The sequence below is a fragment of the Grammomys surdaster genome, unplaced genomic scaffold (genome assembly GCF_004785775.1).
Source record: "Grammomys surdaster isolate TR1022 unplaced genomic scaffold, NIH_TR_1.0 187, whole genome shotgun sequence".
Classification (NCBI taxonomy): Eukaryota; Metazoa; Chordata; class Mammalia; order Rodentia; family Muridae; genus Grammomys; species Grammomys surdaster.
The window spans coordinates 8,769,726-8,793,422 of NW_021604632.1; the positions used below are offsets into that span (position 1 = coordinate 8,769,726).

The 23,697-nt window shown below is 48.0% G+C and overlaps 3 protein-coding genes across 3 annotated transcripts; 2 read left to right on the forward strand and 1 right to left on the reverse strand.

Moving 5' to 3' along the window:
- The first annotated feature begins 30 nt into the window (after positions 1–30).
- On the forward strand, positions 31–10,256 carry Chtf8 (chromosome transmission fidelity factor 8). Its single transcript, XM_028768572.1, has 4 exons — positions 31–117; positions 6,797–6,852; positions 7,115–7,232; positions 7,634–10,256. Exons 2-4 carry the CDS (start codon positions 6,830–6,832, stop codon positions 7,856–7,858), a joined length of 366 nt encoding a protein of 121 aa, XP_028624405.1. The 5' UTR covers positions 31–117; positions 6,797–6,829; the 3' UTR covers positions 7,859–10,256.
- Positions 7,831–10,253, forward strand: LOC114622170 (chromosome transmission fidelity protein 8 homolog). The gene has a single exon (XM_028768571.1). The coding sequence runs from the start codon at positions 7,855–7,857 to the stop codon at positions 9,448–9,450; it is 1,596 nt and encodes a 531-aa protein (XP_028624404.1). The 5' UTR covers positions 7,831–7,854; the 3' UTR covers positions 9,451–10,253.
- A 4,674-nt stretch (positions 10,257–14,930) lies between the features above and the next one.
- On the reverse strand, positions 14,931–20,942 carry Has3 (hyaluronan synthase 3). The gene is made up of 3 exons (XM_028768664.1): positions 20,304–20,942; positions 17,553–17,654; positions 14,931–16,528 (listed from the first exon to the last, which is right to left on the reverse strand). Exons 1-3 carry the CDS (start codon positions 20,940–20,942, stop codon positions 15,605–15,607), a joined length of 1,665 nt encoding a protein of 554 aa, XP_028624497.1. The 3' UTR covers positions 14,931–15,604.
- Between the last annotated feature and the right edge of the window lie 2,755 nt (positions 20,943–23,697).

Sequence of the window (23,697 nt, forward strand, 5' to 3'; positions counted from 1 at the left end):
TAGGCGGCGCGAGGCCGGAAGTGCGCAGGCAATGCTCGCGGCGGCGGCGACGGCGGCGGGAGGTTCGGTTGTCGCCCGTTGGCCGCGCGGCGCCGCGCTCGGCGGCCGCCATTGCAGGTCAGGCCGCGGGCGGGGGGCGCGGGAGGCCGCGGGGAACGAGGCTGGGGTCGAGAACCGCGGCGAGAGCGCGGAGGATCGGCCAGCTAGGGAGCCGGGGCCGGGCGGGGCGCGCGGCTCGGAGAGAAGAATGGCGAGCGGAGGGGCGGGGAGCGGGCGGGGGAGGGGCGCATGCTGGGCAAGGGAGCGAGGGCCGCGAGGGCCGAGGCTAGCCCGCCGCGAGCCGGGGAAGCTCGGGGACGGGGAGCTGTGCAAGGACGGATGGAAGGGAGCGAGGGAACTGGGTGGAGTAGGAGAAGGGCGGAAAGGCTGGCGGAGCGCGGGCGGAGGACGGAGCAGGGGGCGGCGCGGGCCGGATCCACGAGGTATGTGCGGGGAAAGGGGCTCAGTCCCCGGTCGGGAGGCCTGCTGGAGTCGAGTGGACTTGGAACCCAGAAAGTAGCGGGAATGGCAGCAGGAGGCTCAAAAGGGGCTTGGGGCTGAACTGGCAGAAATGTGAGGCTTGTTTCAGGGGACATTTATTTTAAATCGTGGTAGTGGGGAGGAGGAAGCTGCTGGGAGACATTATTTGGAGGGTGCTTGCAAAGTGATCTCGGGTGCTTTGTGGGTGGAGTGACTCCTAAAGAGTTGAGGAGGGTGGTGTCCTAGAGTAGCGGGACTGGGGACGATTTTGGATAGTATTGAGTGATAGAGGAAGGTAAATGAAAACAGGAATCTTTGGAAGAAGGATGAGGGATATGAAGACCGGTGGGGGCCGTGGAGAAAAGCAGTTTAAATAAGAGTGAGGTGGGGGATAGTTTCTTAGGGAGGGTAGCAAGAGGGTTAAACACCTTGATAAAACGGTTCCAATAGTAGTTTGGGATAGTTTGAAAGGAGTTGGAGAAACGGGGAAGAGGGAGTTAGAAGGAGTCTGTCTAGTTGAAAGAGCGGGAGGTGGAGTTTCAAGGGTGGAGGAGATAGGAGAAATGGAAGACTCCAGAAGGAGGAGGACCTCCCCCACAACTGCCGCGCGGACAGAAAGGGTTGGGAGGAGGAGGCTGTAATGGCAGGAAGAGGAGGAAAGGTTGCGATGGGGTGGCAGAGTAGCAGAAGATGGAGAAAACCGGAGTAACTCAAATCGACCGAAGCCATCTTTTCTACCCATTGTCTACAAATAACAGTAATTGATTCCCTCCAATGGAGGAATCGTGCCACGTGATGGGAACATACCACATGTCTGCATAGTATCTAAACACGTTTTGAAAACATTCTTCACTAAATGAAAAGTTCGGAAGCATTCAGTTCCATCTTTCCCCCCACAATCCCATTTTGGAGGGGAGCAAAATGTCTCATTTAATGTAGTTTAGATTTAGTAACAACCCTCTTAAGAGACAAGGTCTCCTTAGAAAATTAGGATCAAACATCCCCTTCAGTCACAACCACCATGACACCGGTAATAAAAATGATTTGTATTCAGTCATATATAAAACTCACAAGATTGTTTGTTTGCTAGAAAGGCACATAGAGAAATAGTTGTCATATTTAGAGAAATGACTTTCCAGAGTTTAAGCCATGATGCATTTTGGTAAACCCCGACTAAAGCGTTTGAATTTTTTTCCAGTTGTACAGAGTTGACTTCGATGGCCTACTGTTTTTATAGCCTGTTTGGTCCATTGTAAGCATTCACAGTAGTTATGAGTGATATTAGTGATACTCTACTTGACAGATTCTAAGAAACAGTTAACTCTTTTTACTTTGAAGTGGTTAAGCCATTTTATCCTAATTTTTTAAAGAAAAATATTAAAGTATAGTTTTGAAGAATTAGAATATATTTCCTTTAAAATGGACAAACATCAAAAATAGTGGTAGAGGTAGTGCCTATCTTGTTCATTGGTTTAATCCCCAGCAGACCACACAAAATGTTTAGATATATTATAATGGATTTTTTTTTTCTTTGAGACAGGGTTTCTCTGTATATCCCTGGCAGTCCTAGAACTCAATCTGTAGACCAGGCTAATAAAATGGACATTTATGAAACATGATTTAGAAGATTTTGTATGATTAGATTTAAATCATTGAATCACAGTCCTTTGTTTTTCTGTGTGTATGGTTAGATCCATATCATACTGATTTTGGAAAGTTACCATTTTGAGGGTCATTGATCAGGCTGTTCTCTAGGACATTAGTAATCCTTTAATATGTAATGAGTTAGCAGAGGGTGAGAACTGAGTTTGATTAGAAATTAAAGTGAACCCATGGCAAAAAAGTCCTCAGTCTTCATGACCTCTTTTTCCTGGCTGAGGGGCAGAGGGTTTAGGGTCAAATCTTGAATCCTGAAGGTGGCATTGAATTTGACTTTTAAAGCCTAAACATGGATGAGGTCATAGTTCATTAGCTACTTTGATGTATCAGCGTGGATTGTTAGCTGCTTTCATTGCAAGATACACGCCTGCTTTCAGTTGTGCTGGAGGATGAGGTCAATTGCAATGTAGATGGATCTCAGAGAAGTTCTGTATGAGGAGAGGCTGGTGCTCGGACCACACAGTGGGATGGTTACGGGCCCGTCTAGCTTTACTACTTAGTAGCTGTGTGACCAATGGCTTAGCCTTCAGCTTTTCTGAGCCTGTTATCTGAAAGGGGGTGTGATAACCATGCCTAACTTGAGCTGGTTGTCAGGATGGAATGAGAGAATACAGTAAGCAGTCTAAAAGAATGTCCAGATGAGCTTTTTGTATTGGTAACACTGTACTGCTTTCTTATCAGGCCAAATCTTAGACAATCCTAGAAACTGGCTATCTCTTAGTGTTAGCATAAAGTGAGATTGAAGGCTCAGAAATTGGTGCTATACAGAGATGTAATATTTTTGTTCTTTGTTACTACTAACAGAATTTGGCTTGTTATAGTTTAAACAGCATTCAGAATTCACAAGAGAAGTGCTTCAGATACTGGAATATTTGCATAGACTTAGCAGATGAATGTCCCGAAAACAGAAATCTTGAAATTTGATACTAGTGGCCTAATATTTATGTTTTTTTTTTTTTTCTATTTGGAAGCATATCACATTTTCAGATTGTAGGTGTTCGGCTTATACTAGGCTTCACTCTTTTTTCAGGGTTTTTTTTCCTGCCTATGCACAAGGAGATAAGTACAGTTTAAGGCAGTTCCTCATATCCACCTTTGTTGGAGACAGGGATTCCTGTGTAGCTGGGTAGGAACCCAAAGTCATCCTGCCTCAGCCTAAAGGGTTAGGATTGCAGATGCATAGCCCCACACCTGGCTTTTGAGACCTTTTAAATAAACTGTATGCTAACTGGGACACATGGCCACACTCTTGTCACCTCTGACGGTTGTGCTCTCAAATCAGTACTTAATTTAGCCCTATAGACACTTGTCTGGTGACCTCAAGGAGCAAGAAAAGGAGTAATAATAATTTAGGTGCTACAGGAAATCTCAAACCCTGAAAGTAGACTTTGAAAGTTTACTAAAGAGAACTTAACACTCAGTGTTTCTTATATATATGTCCTCATATACACAAATCACATAAATATAGTCATATCAATATACAGGTATCTCTAAGCTGGATGGACACACTGAGCTTGCATTTCTTTTTACATACACATAAGCCACCTAATTTGATTTAGCATAAAACAAATTTTACAGGGTTGCTGGGGTACAGCAACAGAATGGCCAGGCTGTAAGCCACAAAATTACTATTTTCCAAGTCATTGTTAGATGTTTGCCAGTATCAATAGAAATAATTCAGTCAAGGCTTCCTGCATCTGTATATAAAGATGTATGTTTCCAATTGAACCTGCATGGGTAGGTTTGCAAGTACTACGCTGACTCAGGTCAGATTTCTGCTTTTCTTAGTTTATTGTGAATTCTTATTCTGATAGGAGTCTGTCCAGGAAGCAGAGAATGCACTGAGAAAACTTGACAACCACTCTGTCTCTATTTCCTGTGAATAAAAAGCACACAAAAATTGAAATTAGTTTTCAGAAGTGTAGTATTTTGCTATGTGTGTGTAGCATACATGCATTTATGAATATGGAGGACATTAGGTATCAGTCTTTTTTGTTTGTTTGTTATTGTTTTTCGAGACAGGGTTTCTCTGTGTAGCCCTGGCTGTCCTGGAACTCTGTAGACCAGGCTGGCCTCGAACTCAGAAATCCACCTGCCTCTGCCTCCCAAGTGCTGGGATTAAAGGTATGTGCCACTACCGCCCAGCTAGGTATCAGTCTTGTCTTCTGCCTTGAGACAATGTCTTGGTGGTTCCACTGCATACCTTCAGGCTTTCAAGGGTTTTCCTTTGTCTGCCTCCTGTCTCAGAAGGCCACTAGAGTTGAAAATGCTAATGCTGTATGTTTAGTATCTTCATGGGCAGTGGAGATTTGAACTCAGGTGCATGGCTGAACCATCTTCCTGGACCCAGTAGGTTGCCAAGTAGGGTTTTTTTTGTTTTGTTTTTTGTTTTTGTTTGTTTGTTTGTTTGGGTGTTTTTTGTTTTTTGGTTTTCGAGACAGGGTTTCTCTGCATAGTCCTGGCTGTCCTGGCCCTACTCTGTAGGCCAAGTAGGTTTTTACCTTCTTCACTATGCTTAGAATATGATGTTCACAGATGTGAATTCTCTATTACAGTTTTTAGACCACATTTTTTTTTTTTTGCAGCTTACACTCATCATACACTGACTGCATCAGTCAACAAAAGCATATTTGAAAGAACTATGTCTGTGCAGCATTGGCCTTTTACAATCTGTGTATTGCATACTTTATGAATTATAGTCAAAGTTAGACTGTCAAATGCTGACTTGCTTACTTCCCAATCTAAAAAATTAACTGTTCTCAATAAGAGTCTAAAGTCTTGCAGGGGTTATATTTAGTCATGACACTACTGAGTCATCATGTAGGTGTTAGTTAGCCTCTAGTCATTTAGTGACCTGAGCGTGATCATACAGTAGCTTTCCACTTTACAAGCTGGAACCTGAACTTCAGCCTTTTGAATTGGAATTGTTTCACTTCGGAAGTGCTCTGGAAGCAGGGCTCAGTGCCACATGCCTTTGATCCAGTAGTCAGGAGATTAAAACAGAAGAATTGGAAGTTCAAAGATGGCCCTTGTCTCAAAATACTTAGATTAAGTGCTGCAAATGGTCTTGTTATAAACACAAGATCTTTGCCTTCAAAGATGATGTAGTTACTGTCTTTTCTTGGTGGGGTCACAGCCTCTGGGTACAGAGACTCACTTATTCACGGCTCTAGTCTTGGTGCCCTTGTGCTGCTGTAAACAGCACTTACACATGTCACTGGCTGCATGATCTTGTGATTCCTTTTCATTTTTGCTGGTACTTCCCTTTAGGAAGGGAAAATTAAGTCGTGACTTTTAAGTAATTAGATGGCCCAGCTTCCTGTCTTGGCTCTTCTGCATTCTAGTTGAATGTGTATCACATATGAATACATGATTTTTATTTGTATATGACCCAGTAGCCTCAACTGCAAAATAGGAATAAATGGTTATTACCAGAGTTGCCATGTTGACTGAGATACCATGTAAACATTTAAAATAAGTTAGCTGCTGACCCAGTGTACTTGGTGCTCTGGAAAGAGGTTCTGTCATGATATAAGCCTACTGGAGGTCCGAAGTGATGAGAACCAGTAAAGGAACTCGAGAAACGGCATGCTGCTGCCAGCTGTAGTCCTAGCTCTCTAGAGGCTGAGGTTAAGAATAACTATACCAAGTCCCACGCCAGCCTTGGTTGTGTTGCAAGACCTAGGCTTAAACAGAAAAAGAAAACAAATCCTGGTTAGTATTTTTGCTGAGTTTGAGTACAATTATAAAACCTGTTGACTTGTACCATGGCTGGTAACACTATATATTGTCTCATTCGAAAGACAACCAGAAACTGTAGCTCTGGTTCCCTGATCCAGTCTCCCTGAATGGCAGATACAGCAAATGAAGCCAGTTAGTGGTGTTCCAAATTGCCACCTGGTGGTGCTGTTGTATAATGTGAAGGTATAGGAATTTCCTCCCCTGGCTAAATGAAAGGTAGTCTGTAGCCGAGAGTCACATTAGAAATCAGCTTACTACCGGGCATGTGACACAAACCTTTAAGCCTAAAACTTGGGAGACAAAGACAGATGGATCTCTATGAGTTCAAGGCTAGTCTGGTCTACACAGTTCCAGGATAGCCAGAGTCACATAGTGAAACCCTGTCTCCAAAAAAAAAAAAAAAGAAGAAGAAGGAAAAGAAGGAAAAAAAATTGCCTTAGCATTTGTTGTAATATACCTAAGTGGATCACCAGTCCAGTGATTGTCATTAATGACTGTAGTCTATATGCTCAGAGTGAGCAGGAAAGCCTAGCCCTTTTGGCATCGTTAGGGCAATAGAGTTAACATGTTTGAAAGCACTTAGAATTCTAAGTGCCTGCCACACATTGGGCTGGGAGTGTAAAACTCAGTTGGCAGCATGCTGGCCTAGCATTTGTGAAGCCCTGGGTTGGGTCCTTGGCATCACATAAGCTAGAGGTAGAGGCAGGAGAATCAGAAATTCAAGGTCAAAACCTCAGCTACATAGAAAGTTCAGGGGTAGCCTGCATAGAGATCCTATCTCAAAGGGGGGAAGTGCCTATCGTACAATTAAGTGATAAATACTAGCTATAATTACTGCTGTCCTAAAAGGGTTGTTTTTTTTTCTTTTTTTCTCTAGTTTTTCAGTTGCTTTTTTAAAGAAGGAAGGCTCATGGTGCAAATTGTTATTTCCAGGTAAGTACTTTTTAAGATTTTACTTAGCTTGAATGTTGAGGGCTATAGTGGTTTTACACTCTTCTGGAGGAAGTAGGGTCCTCAGGTACATCTTATATACATTCTTGTATTAAGATCTATATTTCAGTTCCCAGTACTGCCCAGTTACCTGAGAACTTGTATTTAGCAGAGTTCTTTGGGCTTCTAATGGTGGTGTAGGTGTAGGACACTACTCATCCTTCACCACTCAAAAATATTGTAACCGCCAGCCCTTTGCTTGCAGTACGGGGGCTGAAGGCCTGGCAGAATGGGTGCTGATGGAGCTACAGGGGGAGATCGAGGCTCGCTACAGCACCGGATTAGCTGGAAACCTCCTGGGAGACCTACATTACACCACTGAGGTGAGGGGGCTTTTCTTTCCCTGCCTTATGCCTCAGTAAAGCAAGCTCCACCAAGGTGGTGCTCCCAGGACCCAGCGTGAGGACTGTCCTCAGGTTTGTTACTCCAGGGTTAGCCAGTCTGTAGAGCTATCTGCCTGCTGTCCCCCACCTTCTGGAATAGCAGAGAAATGGAGCCTTTGGGAATCTGCAGGAGTCCTAAAAGTAGAAGTGCTCTTTACATGGGGCTACAAAGAATGAAAAGGGCACAAGGGTGGATTGCCAATGTGGTTTTTTAACAGTGATAGAGCCAGACCAGGGACTGGAGGTGCCAGCATTGCTGCCAAGAGTAAGCAACTTTCAAAGGCACCTGAAAGGAATGGCCTTGCCCTCAACCTCAGGCATCTCCTTCTGTTCTGCCAAAGGGAATCCCTGTGCTGATCGTGGGGCATCATATCCTGTATGGGAAAATCATCCACCTGGAGAAACCTTTTGCAGTCCTTGTCAAACACACTCCTGGGAAGCAGGACTGTGATGAGCTTGGTCGAGAAACTGGCACCCAGTACTTGGTGACAGCACTCATCAAAAACAAGATCCTTTTCAAAACTCGCCCCAAGCCTATCATCACCAACGTCCCCAAGAAAGTATGAAAGAGCCCCGGATTTTCCCTAGAGAGCGGCCAACTCCTTGGACTCGTGCTCCGTTGCCACCTCGAGGACGGCTGGACGGAGGGCCTGTTATGAATGCAGGGCACCCAATGGGTGTGAACTCAGATCCTTTCCTTATGGCTGCAGGTTCTCTTGGTGGACACCTGGCTCCATTTCCAAGGAATCCAGCTCCTTTTCCAAATCCATCAGGCTCATTGGCGTCAAACCCAGCACATTTTCCTGCTGGTGCTCGAGACCCAAGCATGACTTCTTTTCCAAGAGGGATGAATCCCACTGGCACAGGTGCAGTTTCTTTCCCAAGGCCAGGAGGCCTTTTGGGACCAGGACCAGGCTTAAACCCTAGAACAGGGGCTCTTCCAGGCCCAGGGCCTATGTCTAACCCCAGATTAGGAGGGCTTCCTGGACCTGGTCCTGTGGCCAACCCAAGGGCAGGTGGGCTCCTGGGAGCAAGTCCTGACCCTAGAAGTGGTGGCCCCATGGGCCCTGGATGTGGACCCAACATGAGGGCAGGAGTTTTGTCCTCTGGGACTGGTCCTCCCAATCCTAGGCCGATTGGCCTGGGTCCTGGACCAAGTCCAAATCTGAGATCAAGCTTTTTAGGTACAAACCCGGCCCCTAGGTCGGGTATGTTTCCAGGCCCAGGCCTGGGGGCCAACCCACGAGCATGTGGCTTAGGACCAGGTCTTGGGCCCAATCCAAGAGCTGGTGGCCTGGGCCCAGGCCCAAATCTGGACAACAGAGCAGGTGGCCTGTTGGGTACAGGATCTGGTCTTAACTTAAGAATGGCTGGACCTCAAGGCTTAGATCTTGCCCCCATTCTAAGGGCAGCAGGTCTTTTAGGGACAAATTCAGTTTCTTTTTCGCAGGCTTCTGGAAACATGGGCACAAACCCACCCGCCATGACAAGAGTGCCTGGCCCCATAGGCCCAAACACAGGTCCTAACTCTCGAGGACTTGGCCTTCCAGGGCCAAATCCCTCTCCCATGTCAAGGGCTCCTGGCCCCATGGGTCCTAATTCAGCTCATTTCTCAAGACCAGGTGGGCCCATGGGGGTAAATGCTGGAGTCTTTCCAAGGGGGACAGGATCAGGAGGACTGAACCCAACTGCCTTCTCTCAGGCTTCTGGCACATTGGCTTCAAATCCAGGTACCTTTCAGAGGTCTGCTGGCCTCCAGGGCTCAAATCAAGCAGTTTTCCCAAGAGCCACTGGGCCACTAGGCCCCAACCCATCTAACTTTCCAAGGGCCACTGGCCTGCAGGGTCCAAGTCCAGCTGCCTTCCCAAGGTCTGCTGGTCCATTAGGCCCGGGTCAAGTTCCTTTCCCCAGGTCAGCTGCTGGACACCTGGGCTCTTCTCCAGCAGGCCCTGTGAGTATCAACCCAGCTCCTTTTGCAAGACCAACAGGGACCCTGGGCCTTAACCCAGCTTCCTTTCCAAGGATGAATGGCCCTGTAGGTAAGACTTTGGTCCCATTTCCTAGAGTGGGCAGCCTCCCTGGCTCAAATCCAGCTGCTTTCCCCAGACCAGGGGGTCCAATGGCTGCAATGTACCCAAATGGAATGTTACCCCCTTAAATCCCATTTTTTTTCAGGGCCACTTTGTTATTTAAGCACTGTGGTTCTGAGCTGGGGCTGTCTCTTAGATAAAAGAGTAGATACGGAACTACAGTCTGAAGAACATAGCTGGGCTCAAGTTCAAATGAGCCTTCATTTTCCTCTGCTTTTTTCTTGACTGAAGGCAAAATATTTGTGAGACACGGACTATGGCAGATAGGGATGATCCTGGCCTCAAGAAAAAGGATCTCTGGCCTTCCGGAAGCCTCTGTGCTTTTGTAGCACAGCTTTCTGCCCCTTGTTTCTTACTAGTTTCTTGAATTGTTCTTGTGGACTTTTCCTCAGGGATACATTGGCCTGCAGGTCCTAATTCCCCACTCACTCACCACTGGAGAATTGGCTCACTTGCTGTCTAGTGACGCTGCACTGGTGAGCAGACTGCAGTAACTCTGACCTGGGCACCTGGACCTAGTCATGTTCTACTGCCAGACCTTTCCCTGGGGCTTGAATACAGAATGGGAGGTGGACACCCATGTCACAGACCCACCACATTTCTGCTTGACTGGGCCTTGCTTTCTTGTGGGACTTAGAGGTGGCCAGATTTACGGTTCCTCCGATCATCCAGCTCCCTCCTCACTGGTACTCCCAATCAAAGAACCTCAAAATGTAAACTGATATGGATGGGAATTGGGGGATTAGGGTGGGGGTGGAGGGATGAAAGGGAAAATCACTGTGCTTTGTTCAGCCTGATGTGAAGGATGGTTGGTGTTTTTCCTGCATTGTATCTTTTCTTACTGTTTCTTTAATAAATGGGGTGAGAGGGCTGCTGCTGTCGTTCCATTTTGTTCTCTGTTCAACAGTGGGTACGTTTGCTCTCTGCTTTTTTTTTTTTTTTTTTTTTTAATATGACAACAACCCTGTATTACCTGCCCTCCAACATGCTTGCATTTGAGGGAACAAGCTTTGGTTAGCCTTCACTCAGTCTTGTAGAATAATTTGAGGAGTGTGAGAGATTCTGACTTTTACAAGTCAGTATCTACATGTGCAGTATCTATCTGGTGGCCTAGTGGCTTAATTCTCCAAGTTGAGGCAACCGTGACAACTTACCTTATTTGTGAAATCTTTTAAGTCACCATTTAAAAATGTTGGAGTGGTGTGTGTACACTCACGCTGCTGATAGCATGTGTGGAAGTTGGGCAGTTAGGGGTGGGATGATGGACACTTGTACCATCTGGGTCTCAAGGGTTGATCTCCGGTTGTTAGCCTTGGGAGTAGGTACCTTTTACTCCTGCGCCATCTTGCTGACCTCTTCCTCTACTTTTGAATTCCACTGATTCCATTTCTACCACTAAGCCTTTTAAAACTAAAGAGCTAGATTTATTAAGTACAAGAGGGCATAGTTCTGAGATCCCAGTTTTTCTTTTGGATTTGAACTATACCCCAGAACTCGTGTTGAAGACTTGGTCCCCAGCACAGCTCTCTGATAGAGGTTGGAGGTGGTTCTTGAACATGAGGGAAGAAACAGCTCTGTCGGTAGAGTCGTGGTTTAAGAGGCCAATGGGGAATTGGGTTAGATTTTGGGAGGCAAAGTACAGCTGAGGAAAGTTAGTCACTGTGGACATGGCCTTGAGAGTAGGTTCTGTGCCTGGCTTCCTCTGCGCCCTCTGCTCCCCTGCAGCTCCCAGATGAGCTGCTTTGCTTGAACACAGGCTCTGTGCTGCTCTCTGCCTCACCGTGTGCCCAGAAATGGGATCCACTGACAGGAGACCAAGAATGTGAGCCATGGTCGACTTTCTCTCCTTAAAGTTTACTTTGGTTCTTTGTCATAGCAATGGACACGCCAGAGTTATGTAAGAATTTTTATTTTGATAAGTGCAATAAAAAATTTTTGACCTGAAAACAAAAAAGCCAGTCTCCAAGGGCAATGAAAGCAACAGTGCCAGAAGCAGCTGCTCATGGTTGCCAGCAACAGGATAGCAGCTGCCTTGTCGCCCAACATTGTCTGCGTCTTGTGTCATCAAGCTTGGTGGCAGCCCAGCAAGGCCAGCGTAATTCTATGGAGTCATCAAGCTGCCACAGCAGCAGTAGGAATACAAAAAACAGCACCAATATGGCACCTACAGTGGACAACAGGGGGAGCTGTGGGGTGACAGAAACTCAGGTCTAATGGCACTGCACAGTATTATGGGCAGCCACAAAATATGACCACTGGGGCCATTTGGCTCAGGAGATGCTTATGGAGACAGTCAGTTCCAGCCAAATTGAGGTTGAAACTCTTGAAAGTCATGGATAAGAAAGAGGGGCTTGGGGCTGGCAAGATGGCTCAGTGGTTTAGAGCACTGACTGCTCTTTTGGAGGTCCTGAGTTCAAATCCCAGCAACCATATGGTGACTCACAACCATCCGAAATGAGATCTGATACCCTCATATGAGCGAGCGGGGACCCAGAGTGAACAGGTACTCGGAACAAGAGGGAGAAGGGAAGGGGGGGGGAAGAAGACACAGAAACCTTAAAAAGGAGGAGAAGAAGAAGAAGGAAGAGGAAGAAGGGGAAGAGGAGGGGGAGGAGGAGGAGGAGGAAAAGAAAAGGCAAGAGGGGCTTATAATATCCAATGTCAGCCTCCGTGACCTCTCAGGAAGAGCCACAAGGAAGGTACTCCTGAGCCAGAAGGGGGAGGATGACCCCTGCCCTGGGAACACCACAGCTGGGATGGTGAGAAGCTACAGAAGGTCTTGGCAGAGAAGAGGACTAGCTGTTGGAGGAGATAGACATGCCAAGTTAGGCATCAGCACACTGATGTGTGGTGCCTGAGACCCGCAGGGCCATTATTCCAAGGAGAGACTGATCTTTCCCTTTAAGGACAAAAGGAGTATTGCAAGAAGAGGAGAGTGTGCTGCTGGTGAATGTGAACCTGGTGCCTAAGAGGTTGGCCAAGAAGGAAACTGCCCTAACAGCTGCCTTATGCAGGTGTCCTTGGCACAACAAAAGCTTTGCTGTTTGCTAGCTAAATAAGATAGGGAGCTGGAGAGGAACTGGCTAGACACTTTCCATATGAACTAGGGTGACTACCAATGGCCTTATAAATGAGAATTGGCAGGGTCATCCTGCAACCACAAGTTGAGCAGGGCCTCAGCTCACCTCTAAGTATCTCACACTCGAGGTGGTGGTGCTAGAAGATGACATACAGCCTCCTGAGCATTAGATTCAAGAAAGGGGCTTTGCTTTCCTACTGCTGGGCAAGGTCAGCACTAACTCCCAGAGTAGAGAGATGGTCCTGAAAAAAGAGCAGCCGATATCTTCAGCTTGCATCCCCACTAGATGATGCTGGAGTGAAGACCATGGACATCAGCAAGGAGAATGACAGTAGGGGAGCTTTGCTATCAGAGTCCCAGAGGTGCAGAAGGACAAGACAGAACTGAAGCTGCAAATGCTGGGGCTGGGGTGACTGAGGGGACTTTGGTTGTGGGACCTGCACTGACCACATCTTGTAAGAATGGTGAGAAAGATGGCAGAGATTGTGAAGCAGAAGGATCATTCTGAGAAGGGTCCAGGTGTTCTACACTTGATGAGGAGTTCCTATGACCTGTCTGGCAACCTGGAGGAACAGGAGCACCTCCTGGACTTTGAAGGGCATAGGCAAGGTGAAGGTAGCGCAGTGGATATAAAGGCTTATCTGAAGAAGATGAGCTCTAGCTGCAAACCTCTGTACACTGTGACTTGAGGCCTGTACATTGTGCTCAGTGGCTGTGCCAAGAGCATGGTATGAATATTATCCCACGTAAAGCCTCCTCCCTTCTGGTTCCCTCCCACCCTTAATGGTAAATAAAGGTCCCTCCTTATTTAATAAAAAAAGCAGGTAAAAATAAATATTTACAAATTATTGTAGAAATAATACAAAAGAGGCTGAAATTGTCAATGAGGAAAAACCAAAGTGAGTCTAATTGTATAAAGGCTCTTCCCTTGCAAGAAACAGGGATACAGCTGTAGACCCAGTTTAGTTTTACTGCTGAAAACTTATAAAATAAATTAGGAAATCCAGTCGAGGTCAAATGTTGTAAGCTCACTACTGTACCTGCATCTTTAATCTGAGGAGAGTTGACCACAGTGCAAGGCAGAAGAGCTGATGGTAGACGACCAGTTTTCATCCAGAGTCCATTGTCCTGTAACCTTCAAGTAAAAGCTGAAGAAAGACAAGCCCTTAGTCTGAGCCTTGAAGTTAGTTGACTGGATCGTCTCCATTGTAGTGCTCAAATAGTTTACTTCTTAATAGAAGGACTCAGAACAACTGCCTTTGACAAATGGCTGCTGCTTCCCAACCACTGTGAGTTGGGCTTCACATCAGCCAGCACTTGTACTAGAAACTTGAGGTTTGTGTGCTGTGGCAACTGTTAGCTACACCTGGAAAAACCCTTTTGTTCATAAGAGGAAGGGAAATACAAGAGATTGTCCATCCGTGGTTTGGAGTGCACTTCATTCCTTTGTAGGAAGCACCTGTGTATACCGCTCTCCAATGCTGTTGGTTCTCAGGGGTTAGCTGGCCCCTCTGAGAACAAATGTTTGGAAAAAATTACAAGCAACCCTTAAAGTCATAGGCTTAGTCATGATCCCAGGTTTCAAATCCAAAGAAGAGTCTCGTCTTGACTTCAGAACGGTATAAAAGCTTCTCGTCATTCCTCAAAGAAACAGGAAAATCAAGCAGCTATGAGGGGTGCAAGAGGACTGAAAACTGTTGGACCAGTTCCAGCTCCTAGTTTGGTTTCTGGACTGAAGCAGCAAATGGAGGAGCATTCACTACCTAGCAGTAGAGTTCCCTGGAGCAGCCAGTGAGGACGGATGCTCTTAATGATCACCAACCTGGATTTGAGGGTTTATTTGGGCAACTCCAGAAAGCTTTCCACTGGGGATGATTGTCGAGGAAGTCACACATGCTAACCAGCTGCCAAGGTACTAAGACGACGAACAGTGTGGTCAGAGGCTCTTGTTATTTCCATGCATGTAGGGAACAGCCTTGTAAGTCTTTTAAGAGTCTATTCTCTACCGTGTGAAGGAATTTACCCATGAAAATGAAGAGGTAACTGCTGCTCTCCCACACTAGAAAACAACTAAGAATGACGTGGCTTTGAAGAAAATGAAATAGCGAGCAGGATGTCTAGCCTCAGATGCGAGCTGAATCTGAGAGGCATTCAGGTATGAATGAGCCAACATAACTAAAGACTTGTTATCTGAATCCATTGGAGTTGTCTTCCTGGTAGATGGCTAAAACATTTGATCTGCCCAGCAAGTTCTCTTGACAATTTTGGGAATGTTATAAAATAACAAGCAGTTTTCAGTTGGAACACATTCAGTCCAAGGCATCCACGGTTTTTAGCACCATGACAATCTTTGATCCTCCCATCAAACTATTTTGTATGAGACAGTCAGGATCTCATGTAGTCTAGCCTAACCTTGAACCTCTGGTCTCCTAACTGCTTGATTACGAACGTGCACCACAACTGGCCAAACTTTCATCAAAGCAAACCCCCCCACCCCCCAGCAAACTCAGTACTTACCCCTGGTGACTTGGCTCATCCCTGGGATGTTTTGATGTGGAGTGGAATATAGTAATTACATAAAGCACCATTACTTAGACCCTGTTTTTTGACCAAAGGTCAGGCTTCCCAGCCTTGTTCTCTCAGGCACAATCTTAATGCATTGATGGCTAATTCGAGGTTAGGGAAATGGGGCACTAGCTGGCCAGACTTGACAGGAACTTCTCATATACCTCATGTTCAGATGGGCTAGGAGGACACTTTCTATGAGCTGTCATTGCTTGCTTATGTACCAGAAGTTGACACAGGATGGAATTTAGCACTTAGTTTAGCACACCTCTGGGTTCTCTATAGTTTCCAGGAGGAAGTAAAATCTTTTCTCAGAGTTCACTACCTATGCAAGGGCAAGCAGTCAGGCAGCCTAGAAACATACAAGTCCATCTGCCCTGAGCCTAAAGAATCAGTGCCATGCTTCTGCTGAGCAGAGCTACCCAGGCCACACCACAGTCACTATTCTTTGCATTTCAGATTAGTCCTTTCAGCCATGAAACTAGAACACAACAACCCTCCTCCCTCCCACCCCATCTCCTCCATTCCCCTTCCCTCCCTTACCCATTGCACGTTTCCCACTTTACTTGGAGGTTATATCACACCTCAGCAAAAGCCAGGCTATACTGTTCTGGCTTCTTTCCACACCTCCGGGCAATAATGGCCAGATATAGCATGAGGAGGGCCACCCAGTAGCAGCCATACAGGATGGCCCCAGAGACTAGGAAGGCTAGCTCAGTCTCACTGAACAGGTCCTGACAATAAGCTGTATAGGCTAACCCCCCTAGAAGAACTGCCACCCAGATAGACACAGGGATTAGGCCAATGAAGTTCACTACAATGGTTTTCCTGCCAGAAGTACCCCAGCCAGACTTGTTGATGGTAGCAATAGCAAAGATCTTGGCTGGCAGGAGGCTGGACATATAGAGAAGGGAGTAGAGGGACATGAAGATCATCTCTGCATTGCCTCGAAGGAAGCAGGCATAGGTAGCCTTGATAATGCCCACCAACTGCACTGTTAGCAGGAAGAGGAGAATGTTCCAGATGCGGCCACGGTAGAAAAGTTGTATGACTGTGGCAATGAGGAAGAATGGGAAAAAGCCTGTGACCACTGACTCATAGGTCATCCAGAGGTGGTGCTTATGGAACCACAGAGAATTGTACAGCCATTCCCGGAAGTAAGACTTGCTCCAGCGGGTCTGCTGATTAAGCCATCGGAGGTACTTCGTGGGGGTCTCTGTGAGGCACTTAGACCGTGCTGTATACTTAGTCCGGTAGCCAAGACTCAGGACTCGGTTGGTAAGGTGCCGATCGTCCCCAAAGCTGCACTTGCTGCCTAGGAACTTCTGATGGTACCAGTCCTCCAGGAACTGCTGAAGGAGGCTGTTGCGGTACATGCCCAAAGGCCCACTAATACATTGCACACAGCCAAAGTAGGACTGGCAGGCCCGCTCCACGTTGAAGGCCATCCAGTACCTCACACTGCTCAGGAAGGAGATCCATGAGTCATATTTGTTGAGGATCTGTAAGGGAACAGAGATGCTGTGTTCATCTGAGGCCTTTCTAGCCTGAGTTATATAGGCTGCTGCTCAAATTCCTGGTCATTAGTTCTAGACCCGGGAATCTAAAGCTTAGGGTGGCCATTTAAAACCCTCTTCTCTGGGAGACAGAGGCAGGCGGATTTCTGAGTTCGAGGCCAGCCTGGTCTACAGAGTGAGTTCCAGGACAGCCCAGGCTATAAAGAGAAACCCTGTCTCGAAAAACAAAAACAAAACAAAAAAAACAACCAAACAAACAAAACCTTCTCCAGCACCAGCTCCTCCTTCACATCAGCACCTGCACTGAGTCCCAGTTAAGACATTCCAGTAATCAGAGCCTTGTCTTAGGAGAGTCTGTAGGAGGACATGACATATTGCCTGCACTGTTCTCTGACAAAGACCTGTCTCTGTGTGCTTAGTATACTGCCTATAGCTCATTAGCCTGAGTTCCCTAGAGCATGGGCTTTCAGAGGAGCTAACTTGGGAGCTACTTGCTACACTGTCATCTCAAAAGGAAGTACTTTGTGTGACCTATAGTGGCCTCCTGTATCCCTCCAAATCCATGGGTTTTCAAAAAAAATTTTTTTTTAATTTATGTGTGGTATTGCCTGCATCTATGTCTGTGTGCCCCTGGCACCAATGCCAGCGGAGGCCAGACGAGGGCGTCCGATGCCCGAGAATTGCAGTTAAGGCAGGTTGTGCACTATCATGTGCATGCTGGGGATTGAACCTGGGCCATCTGTAAAAGCAGCGGTGATCTTAACAGCTGAGCCATCTTTCCAGCTCCCTCTTCAAATTTTCTAACTCTCCCCTCCTCTTACATTCATGAAGAGCAAGAACTGAATTGGACAGTCAGTGAAGTGAGCCTCTTGAAGACCAGAGGAACTATTAGGGAAAGTGCTTCCCAGGTACTAGTAAGTCAAGAGATTGATTTCCCAGGCATATCCCACTGGGTTTAGAAACAGAAAAGGTTGGCCTCAACCCCCAGGAACCCTTGGTTATTTCTTACTTGGACATCTCCTCCAACACCTCCTACTTGGGGATCTTCTTCCAAGACTCGAAGCATCTCAATGGTGCAGGCTGGGTCCAGCACAGTGTCAGAGTCACACACCTGCAGGGGAATGCACTGTTAGCATCTCAGGCCTGTACAAGTACTGTCCTGCTTCAGGAAGCTGTGCACTGCCTGAGGAGCCAGACCCCTCTCACATTCACTTCCAGCTAACTGCTCAATTCCAGGTAGAAAGGGAGGGGAAAACAAGGGAAGTAAGGAAAAGGACTGACTGCTCAGGGACCACAAGGCTAAGGAGAGAGCCCCAGCAGATGATGTTGGCCTACTGCAGAAATGATCCAATAAATAGTTTGTTACAGTGTTCTCATTGCAACCCCTGGCCTCCTGGTGAACCAACAGCCCTGTGATAGGAACGAGTCTACCTGCCCAAAAGTCCCTCCATGAGATAAAACATTCTGTGCTTGGAATCTTAGACAAGTCTCTCAAGCCAACAGCTCAGCTTGTCTGACCTACTCTGAATAAGCACAGAAACTGGCAGCCTTTGCCAGCAAGCGTACCTTGCAGCAGACCTTACCTACAAGTACAGCTCCTCCTCTCGTGGTCTAAAGTATTATTAGTTGCATCTGAGCTCTGGGAACAGCTATGATAGTAGCTGACTTCCTATCCTTCCCCTTCTTTCCCCCCTCCTTCTCTCTTCGTCTCTCTTCCTCTTCTTCTTCCCTTCCCTCCCTCCCTTCCTCCCTCCTCCCCCCCCCCTTTCTGTCTGCCCAGGGCCTCTCTGCGTAGTCCTGGCTAGCTGCACTGGGATCCTATGTAGACCAGGGTGACCTTGACTCACAGATTTGACTACCTCTCCCTCCTGAGTGCTGGAATTAAAAGTGTGAGCCACCATGACCAGCCTTTTCTGTCTGCCTTTTAAAGTTATTAATATGGCCCTGGTATGACATTTGATAGGAAATTGGTTTACTAATAAGCCCATGGCTGGGCTCTACCGTCACTGTTCTCAGAGCAGATGAACCTAACTCAATCCTGTGCCGTCAAACCTTTTACCAAAGCTTGCTGTCATAAGGCCCTCAACTGAATTCCCAAAACCTAAAATAAATGGGTCTTGGGTAAGCACCCATTAGCCTACAAGAAGGTTGCTTCCAACACCCCAGTCTGGTTCTCTTCGTGTTCAAAGACAGAGTGGTACAAAGAAGTAGCAGAGGGCTAAGTGGGAACTGTCATGGCCATCAGCACCAACTCTGCTTCCTCTGTCCTCCCCACCAGGCCTCCTTACATCCTACTGGAGCTGGGGAAGGTCCCAGGGAGCCTCCAACCAGACTCACAGAGCCTCCTCAGTTTAAAGGCCAACTGAGTTCCAGGACAGCCAGGGATGCACACAGAAACCCTGTCTGGAAGAACCAAAACACAGTAACCCCCACCCCCACTCCATACAAACAAAGTGCCCCCCTAAATTAAGACTGAACATGAAGACAGTCAGTGCACAGTGGCATTTATGAACAATTGGCAGAATCCTTTGGTCAGGGTAGAAGGCACAAGAGGCTGTGAGGGGTTCAGGACCGGAATCTGGGCAACTGAGTTGTCTGTTTCTAGTTGGTACTGAAATGTGTACTTTTAAATTTTTTTTTGTTCTTCCTAGTTTCTTGAAAAAAAAATTTTTTTTTTGAGACATGGTTTCTCTGTGTAGCTCTGGCTGTCCTGGAACTCACTCTGTAGACCAGGCTGCCCTCAAACTCAGAAATCCGCCTGCCTCTGCCTCCCAAGTGCTGGGATTAAAGGCGTGCGCCACCACCACCCGGCAGTTTCTTGAAATTTTAAGCTATGTAAATCTTGCCACTCTAATGGAATTTCCAGGCTGGTGCCAATGACCACTTGATCAGGATCTGGGCAAGGTCTGATCAGCTGTGCCAACACTGGCAAAAAGAAGTTGGACATTCATGTACCCAATTCTCCCCAGCAGCCATGTCAGACATGAAGTTAATGCTACGACGAATGGGGACTTTGTGGTCCTAACTCAAAAAAAGTGGAGTGATTTTTAGCAGGATCCTTTTACTTATTATACTTAAAATTTTTAAAGATTTTTTAAAAGGCTGTGTATGGGTGTTTTCTCTACATGGAAGTCTGCATCACATGCGTGCATTGTGTGCAAAGGCCACAAAGAGGGTGTCAGATAACCTGGACCTGACGTTACAGAGGTTGTTAGCTGCCATGTGGGGTCTAGAATTGGAATGTGGGTCGGGTCCACTAGAAGAGCTCTTTACTGCCTAGCCATCTCTCTAGTCCCTCCTCAGACTGTTTATGGTGTTTAGTTACCTTGTTGCCAATAGTGAGATACAAAAACTAAAAGCAGGCCTTGGATAAGCAGCCTGTCTGGCATTCTGGTCTGCACCATTACTAGCTGTTTGACATTAGGCAAGTTATTCTCTAAACTTGTTTTACCTTATTTATGTGAGCCTAGAGCAGTGCTCACCTGCAGAGCTGTAAGGGTTAAAATGATGTTTGAAGCACACACCAGCAGTGTCTGGTATAGAGTCAGTGTTGTGTATCTTTTGCTGTTGTTATGGGGAACCTGTTCAGAGGTCTGCCCAGTTATCAACAGAACCCCAGCCCAGATTTGGTCAATCCCAGGGTTTCTTTAGAACTATTATGCCTTGTAAGAGATAGCTACAACACCAAGACCTATATCAGGTTTAAAGTTGCTGGAGGACAGTATACCCAGTGCACACACTCTTAGGGAGGCAGCCTTACCTGGATGTAGTCCACTGAGTTGCCAAGGGCCTTGAAGGCTGTGTACATGACCTCACGCTTGCCCCCCCACTTCTGCATGATGCATGAGAAGGTGCTGGCCCACACCACAGCTCGCACACGCTCCATGCCTTCCTGCAGGCTGGCCTCTGTCTCTCCTTCACCCGCCTCATGGAAATTGCTACGCCACACAAAGAAGCCAGCTTGCTCAGTGCCACCCAGCACCTCATGAAAGATGTCCAGCATGTAGGCATCTTCCTGGCGATTGCCATCCACTACCATGACCACCTTGAGGTTTGGAAAGGCGATGCGCTGAGCTGAGCGAAGGCACTTGCGCAAGTACTCAGGGTCCTCTTGGTAGGCAGCAATGCAGAGTGCCACTGAGCGCGGCCTCTGAGAGCAGTGCAGCTTCAGGGGGCGCCCTGCCCTGTGCATTCGACGGTGCTCCAGGAAGGCAAACAGGCTCTGGATAAGCAGGTGTAGACCCAGGATGGCACCGTAGAGGCCAAAGGACAAGTAGTGCTTTTCTGTGTGGATAAACTGGTAGCCTGTCACATAGGCTGCCAGGATGCCCCCCAGCACTGCCAGGGCAAACAGACTGGTGCCCACCACACGCAGGGCTGTAGTCAGCTGCACCGGCATCTAAGAACAAGGTAAAGAGATAATGGGTCAGGCAGGGACAGCATTTCTCATCAAAGGAGCTGGAGCAGTCTCAGAAATAGGCCCAGGACAAGAGAAATGACCCATTATTAAAAACCATTATTACTTACTGAACTTGACTAAGACCACTGGAAACTCAGAGCCTAAATTGCTGGGGTTCAAGTCCCAGTGGTGACACTTCTATCTGACCCCACTCCCTTTCAGCCATTTGACCTGTAGAATGTGTTCTACAACTAACCTCACAGCATGTTTAGGAGCAAGCAGGTGACATGTAAGGGACGTAGATTAGTGTTGGTCACAGACAACCTAAAAGCCAGGATAGTCCCCTGGGATATGGTAGACTGTGATCTGCCTGACCCAAAGCTCTTAATACTTAAGCTTCAGGGGGTTCACTGAGCATAGAGGAGACAGGTCTACAGGCAGTGTGGGAGAAGAGGAGTCAGGGGGCAGCCCAAGGCCTACAGCGACCACCTCCAGTGGGTAAGTGTACTCTGGGAGGGGATCGTTCCCAGCACAACAAAAGGCCAATGGAGAATACAGGGGCAGGGGACATAAAAGGGGGTGTGAGGCAGACAGACATAAATCATTCCCCTGGTCCACCCCTTAACTCCGTAAGAAACTGCCCAGGGTTGACTTTCTCTGTCTTCTTTACCTGAGAGGCCAGAGAAAAGGCCAAGAGATGCTAGAGGGGAGTTGGGGTGTGGACAGCCCTGCTTCAAGCCCTGCACTGAGCCATAGGGGACTGCTGCAAGCACTGCAGAGATGGCTGCTGAGGAGCTCCACCCACTTGGTCCTAGAGCCCTGGTAGGCTCTCCTGCATGTTTCCTGCCCAACTACTCAAACAATGTAGGTTCCCATTTGTAACTAAGTTGGGGTTCCAGGCCCCCACCCTGTTGGGAACAGCTGTGCAGTAATGAGAGGAGCCCAGGACTTGGCATCGGAGACCAAGGTTTGGACAAGCTCCACTGCCTCCTGGCTACCTGACCTTGCCCAAAGACAGTGTCCCTGTCCGTAAGAGGGATGCTAATGGTTCCTTGCTTCTTACATCTCAGGTAATTTTCCTGAGAATGGTTGCACATTAGCCCTCAAGGGCTTGCCAGGTGGAAGAATTTATGAAGCAGAGGGGGAAGGAGAGGCTGCCCTCCATTCCTGTCTCTTTGCTACCTGTCCCGATTGGAGAATCCTTGTCTCAGACAATGACCTCTCACTTTGAAAGCTGCGTCAATCCGGGTCTCCCTGAAACCCGGCCCCATCCCAATAGGACCAGACATTGTTGCCAGGGACATCCCTCACATAGGATGGGTGAGGGACAGTCACTGCTTATATCCGCAAACGCATTCTTCCAGCCATGTAGATTGGAAAGAGCTCTTGGCAGCTTGGCATCTCTGGGAAGCCTGGCCTTTGGGCGCTCTGCCCCACCAGCCCTGCGAGTCACCGCATGCTTCCTCTGTAGGACTCCCAGCCCTCCCTGCACACACCCTGCTCAGGGAACCCCAGGCGTATGTCCCCTACCCGGTCTCCCTCTAGAGCTGATGCATAGGGGACACTGCCCTCCTTGTTCTAGGAAGGGACAGGAGGTGCTGTGGCTAGCCCAGAAACCTGCGCCCTGGCGCCCCGCCTCGGTGCAGTTCCGGAGGCTGTCCGGTCAGGTCTAAGGCAGCTAAAGAAGCTCTCGCCACGCTCCTCACCCGGCTTGAGCTTCACCCGGCTAGCTAAGGCCCCCACGTGCCACACCCACGTGCCGGTTTCCCACGACTCAGCTGGGAAGGAACAGAAAAGCCAAGAAACAACTGCCAGATCAGACCCTACTCATCTTCCCAGAGCCTCAGGTACCTTGGCGAAAGAGTGCCTGCAAACAAAGGCTGCATCCCTGCAGTTGCCAGGCCCCTCCATCCGGGGGCCGGACCCCCTCCCCCTCAGGAATTAAGAGGCACTACCTTTATACCCACCTCCCTACAGAAGACCCAAGAAGGTTCTACAGCCGGATATTCTACGTGCAGTCAGGCTCTGGCACAGGCATTTGTTGAGGTCCTCTGCCCAGAGAGGGAACTGTATTTCCCCAAGCCGGTTAACCAGAGTGTGATCTTATATCCTGGGCGCTTCCTCCATCCTCTCAAAAGAGATCCAAGAAAGCTCGGCCCAGGCTAGCTACGGTGCACTCGGATTCAAGGGCACAAGGGTGGGGGTGCTTTACAGGATCGATGTCCCGTCGACAACGAAAAGAAATAAAAACCTCCAGGCAAGGACGCACACCTTCCTGCCCAGCAGTGAAACTTTGAGGGGCTGCAAGGTTCGCAGCAACTCTCCCGCTGACAGGTGCGCCCTGCAGCCGACCCACGCACGGCAGTACAAAAACTTGCACTGGCGGCTGGAGCTCCTCCAATCTCTCCTAGGCACCCTTGGACCTCTCTGAACCTGCAAGGAGGAGGAACTCATCTAACAGACATGTGCTGCAGGGACCAGATCGCTGGAGATCTTGGTGTCCCCGCAGGTGCGAAGCCCCTGCGGGCGTGAGTTGGGGGGGGTACTCTAACCTTGCTCCCCGCGCAGCCTTCCCCCTCTAATTCATTCACAAAACAAGAGCCGCAAGGGAGGAAGGGAGAAGGAGAGGCTGCGGGAGCCCAGGATGTTGGAAGAAAGGGAGGAGGGATCGATAGAGAACGTGGTGCAAGGGACTGCCGCCGGGAAGCATTGAGCGGCCGCAGCCCTGGCTACCCAGAGCTCTAGGGTCCCCAGG

Bases quoted from the DNA above. Each gene is read 5' to 3' on its own strand.
- Chtf8 (XM_028768572.1), top strand. From the start codon at position 6,830: ATGGTGCAAATTGTTATTTCCAG. The intron at 6,853-7,114 runs GTAAGTACTTTT...CTTTGCTTGCAG, and splicing joins GTGCAAATTGTTATTTCCAG to TACGGGGGCTGAAGGCCTGG. The intron at 7,233-7,633 runs GTGAGGGGGCTT...GTTCTGCCAAAG, and splicing joins ACCTACATTACACCACTGAG to GGAATCCCTGTGCTGATCGT.
- Has3 (XM_028768664.1), bottom strand. From the start codon at position 20,942: ATGCCGGTGCAGCTGACTACAGCCCTGCGTGTGGTGGGCACCAGTCTG. The intron at 17,655-20,303 runs GTAAGGCTGCCT...ATTCCCCTGCAG, and splicing joins ACTCAGTGGACTACATCCAG to GTGTGTGACTCTGACACTGT. The intron at 16,529-17,552 runs GTAAGAAATAAC...GTTCCCTTACAG, and splicing joins GTGTTGGAGGAGATGTCCAA to ATCCTCAACAAATATGACTC.
- LOC114622170 (XM_028768571.1), top strand. From the start codon at position 7,855: ATGAAAGAGCCCCGGATTTTCCCTAGAGAGCGGCCAACTCCTTGGACT.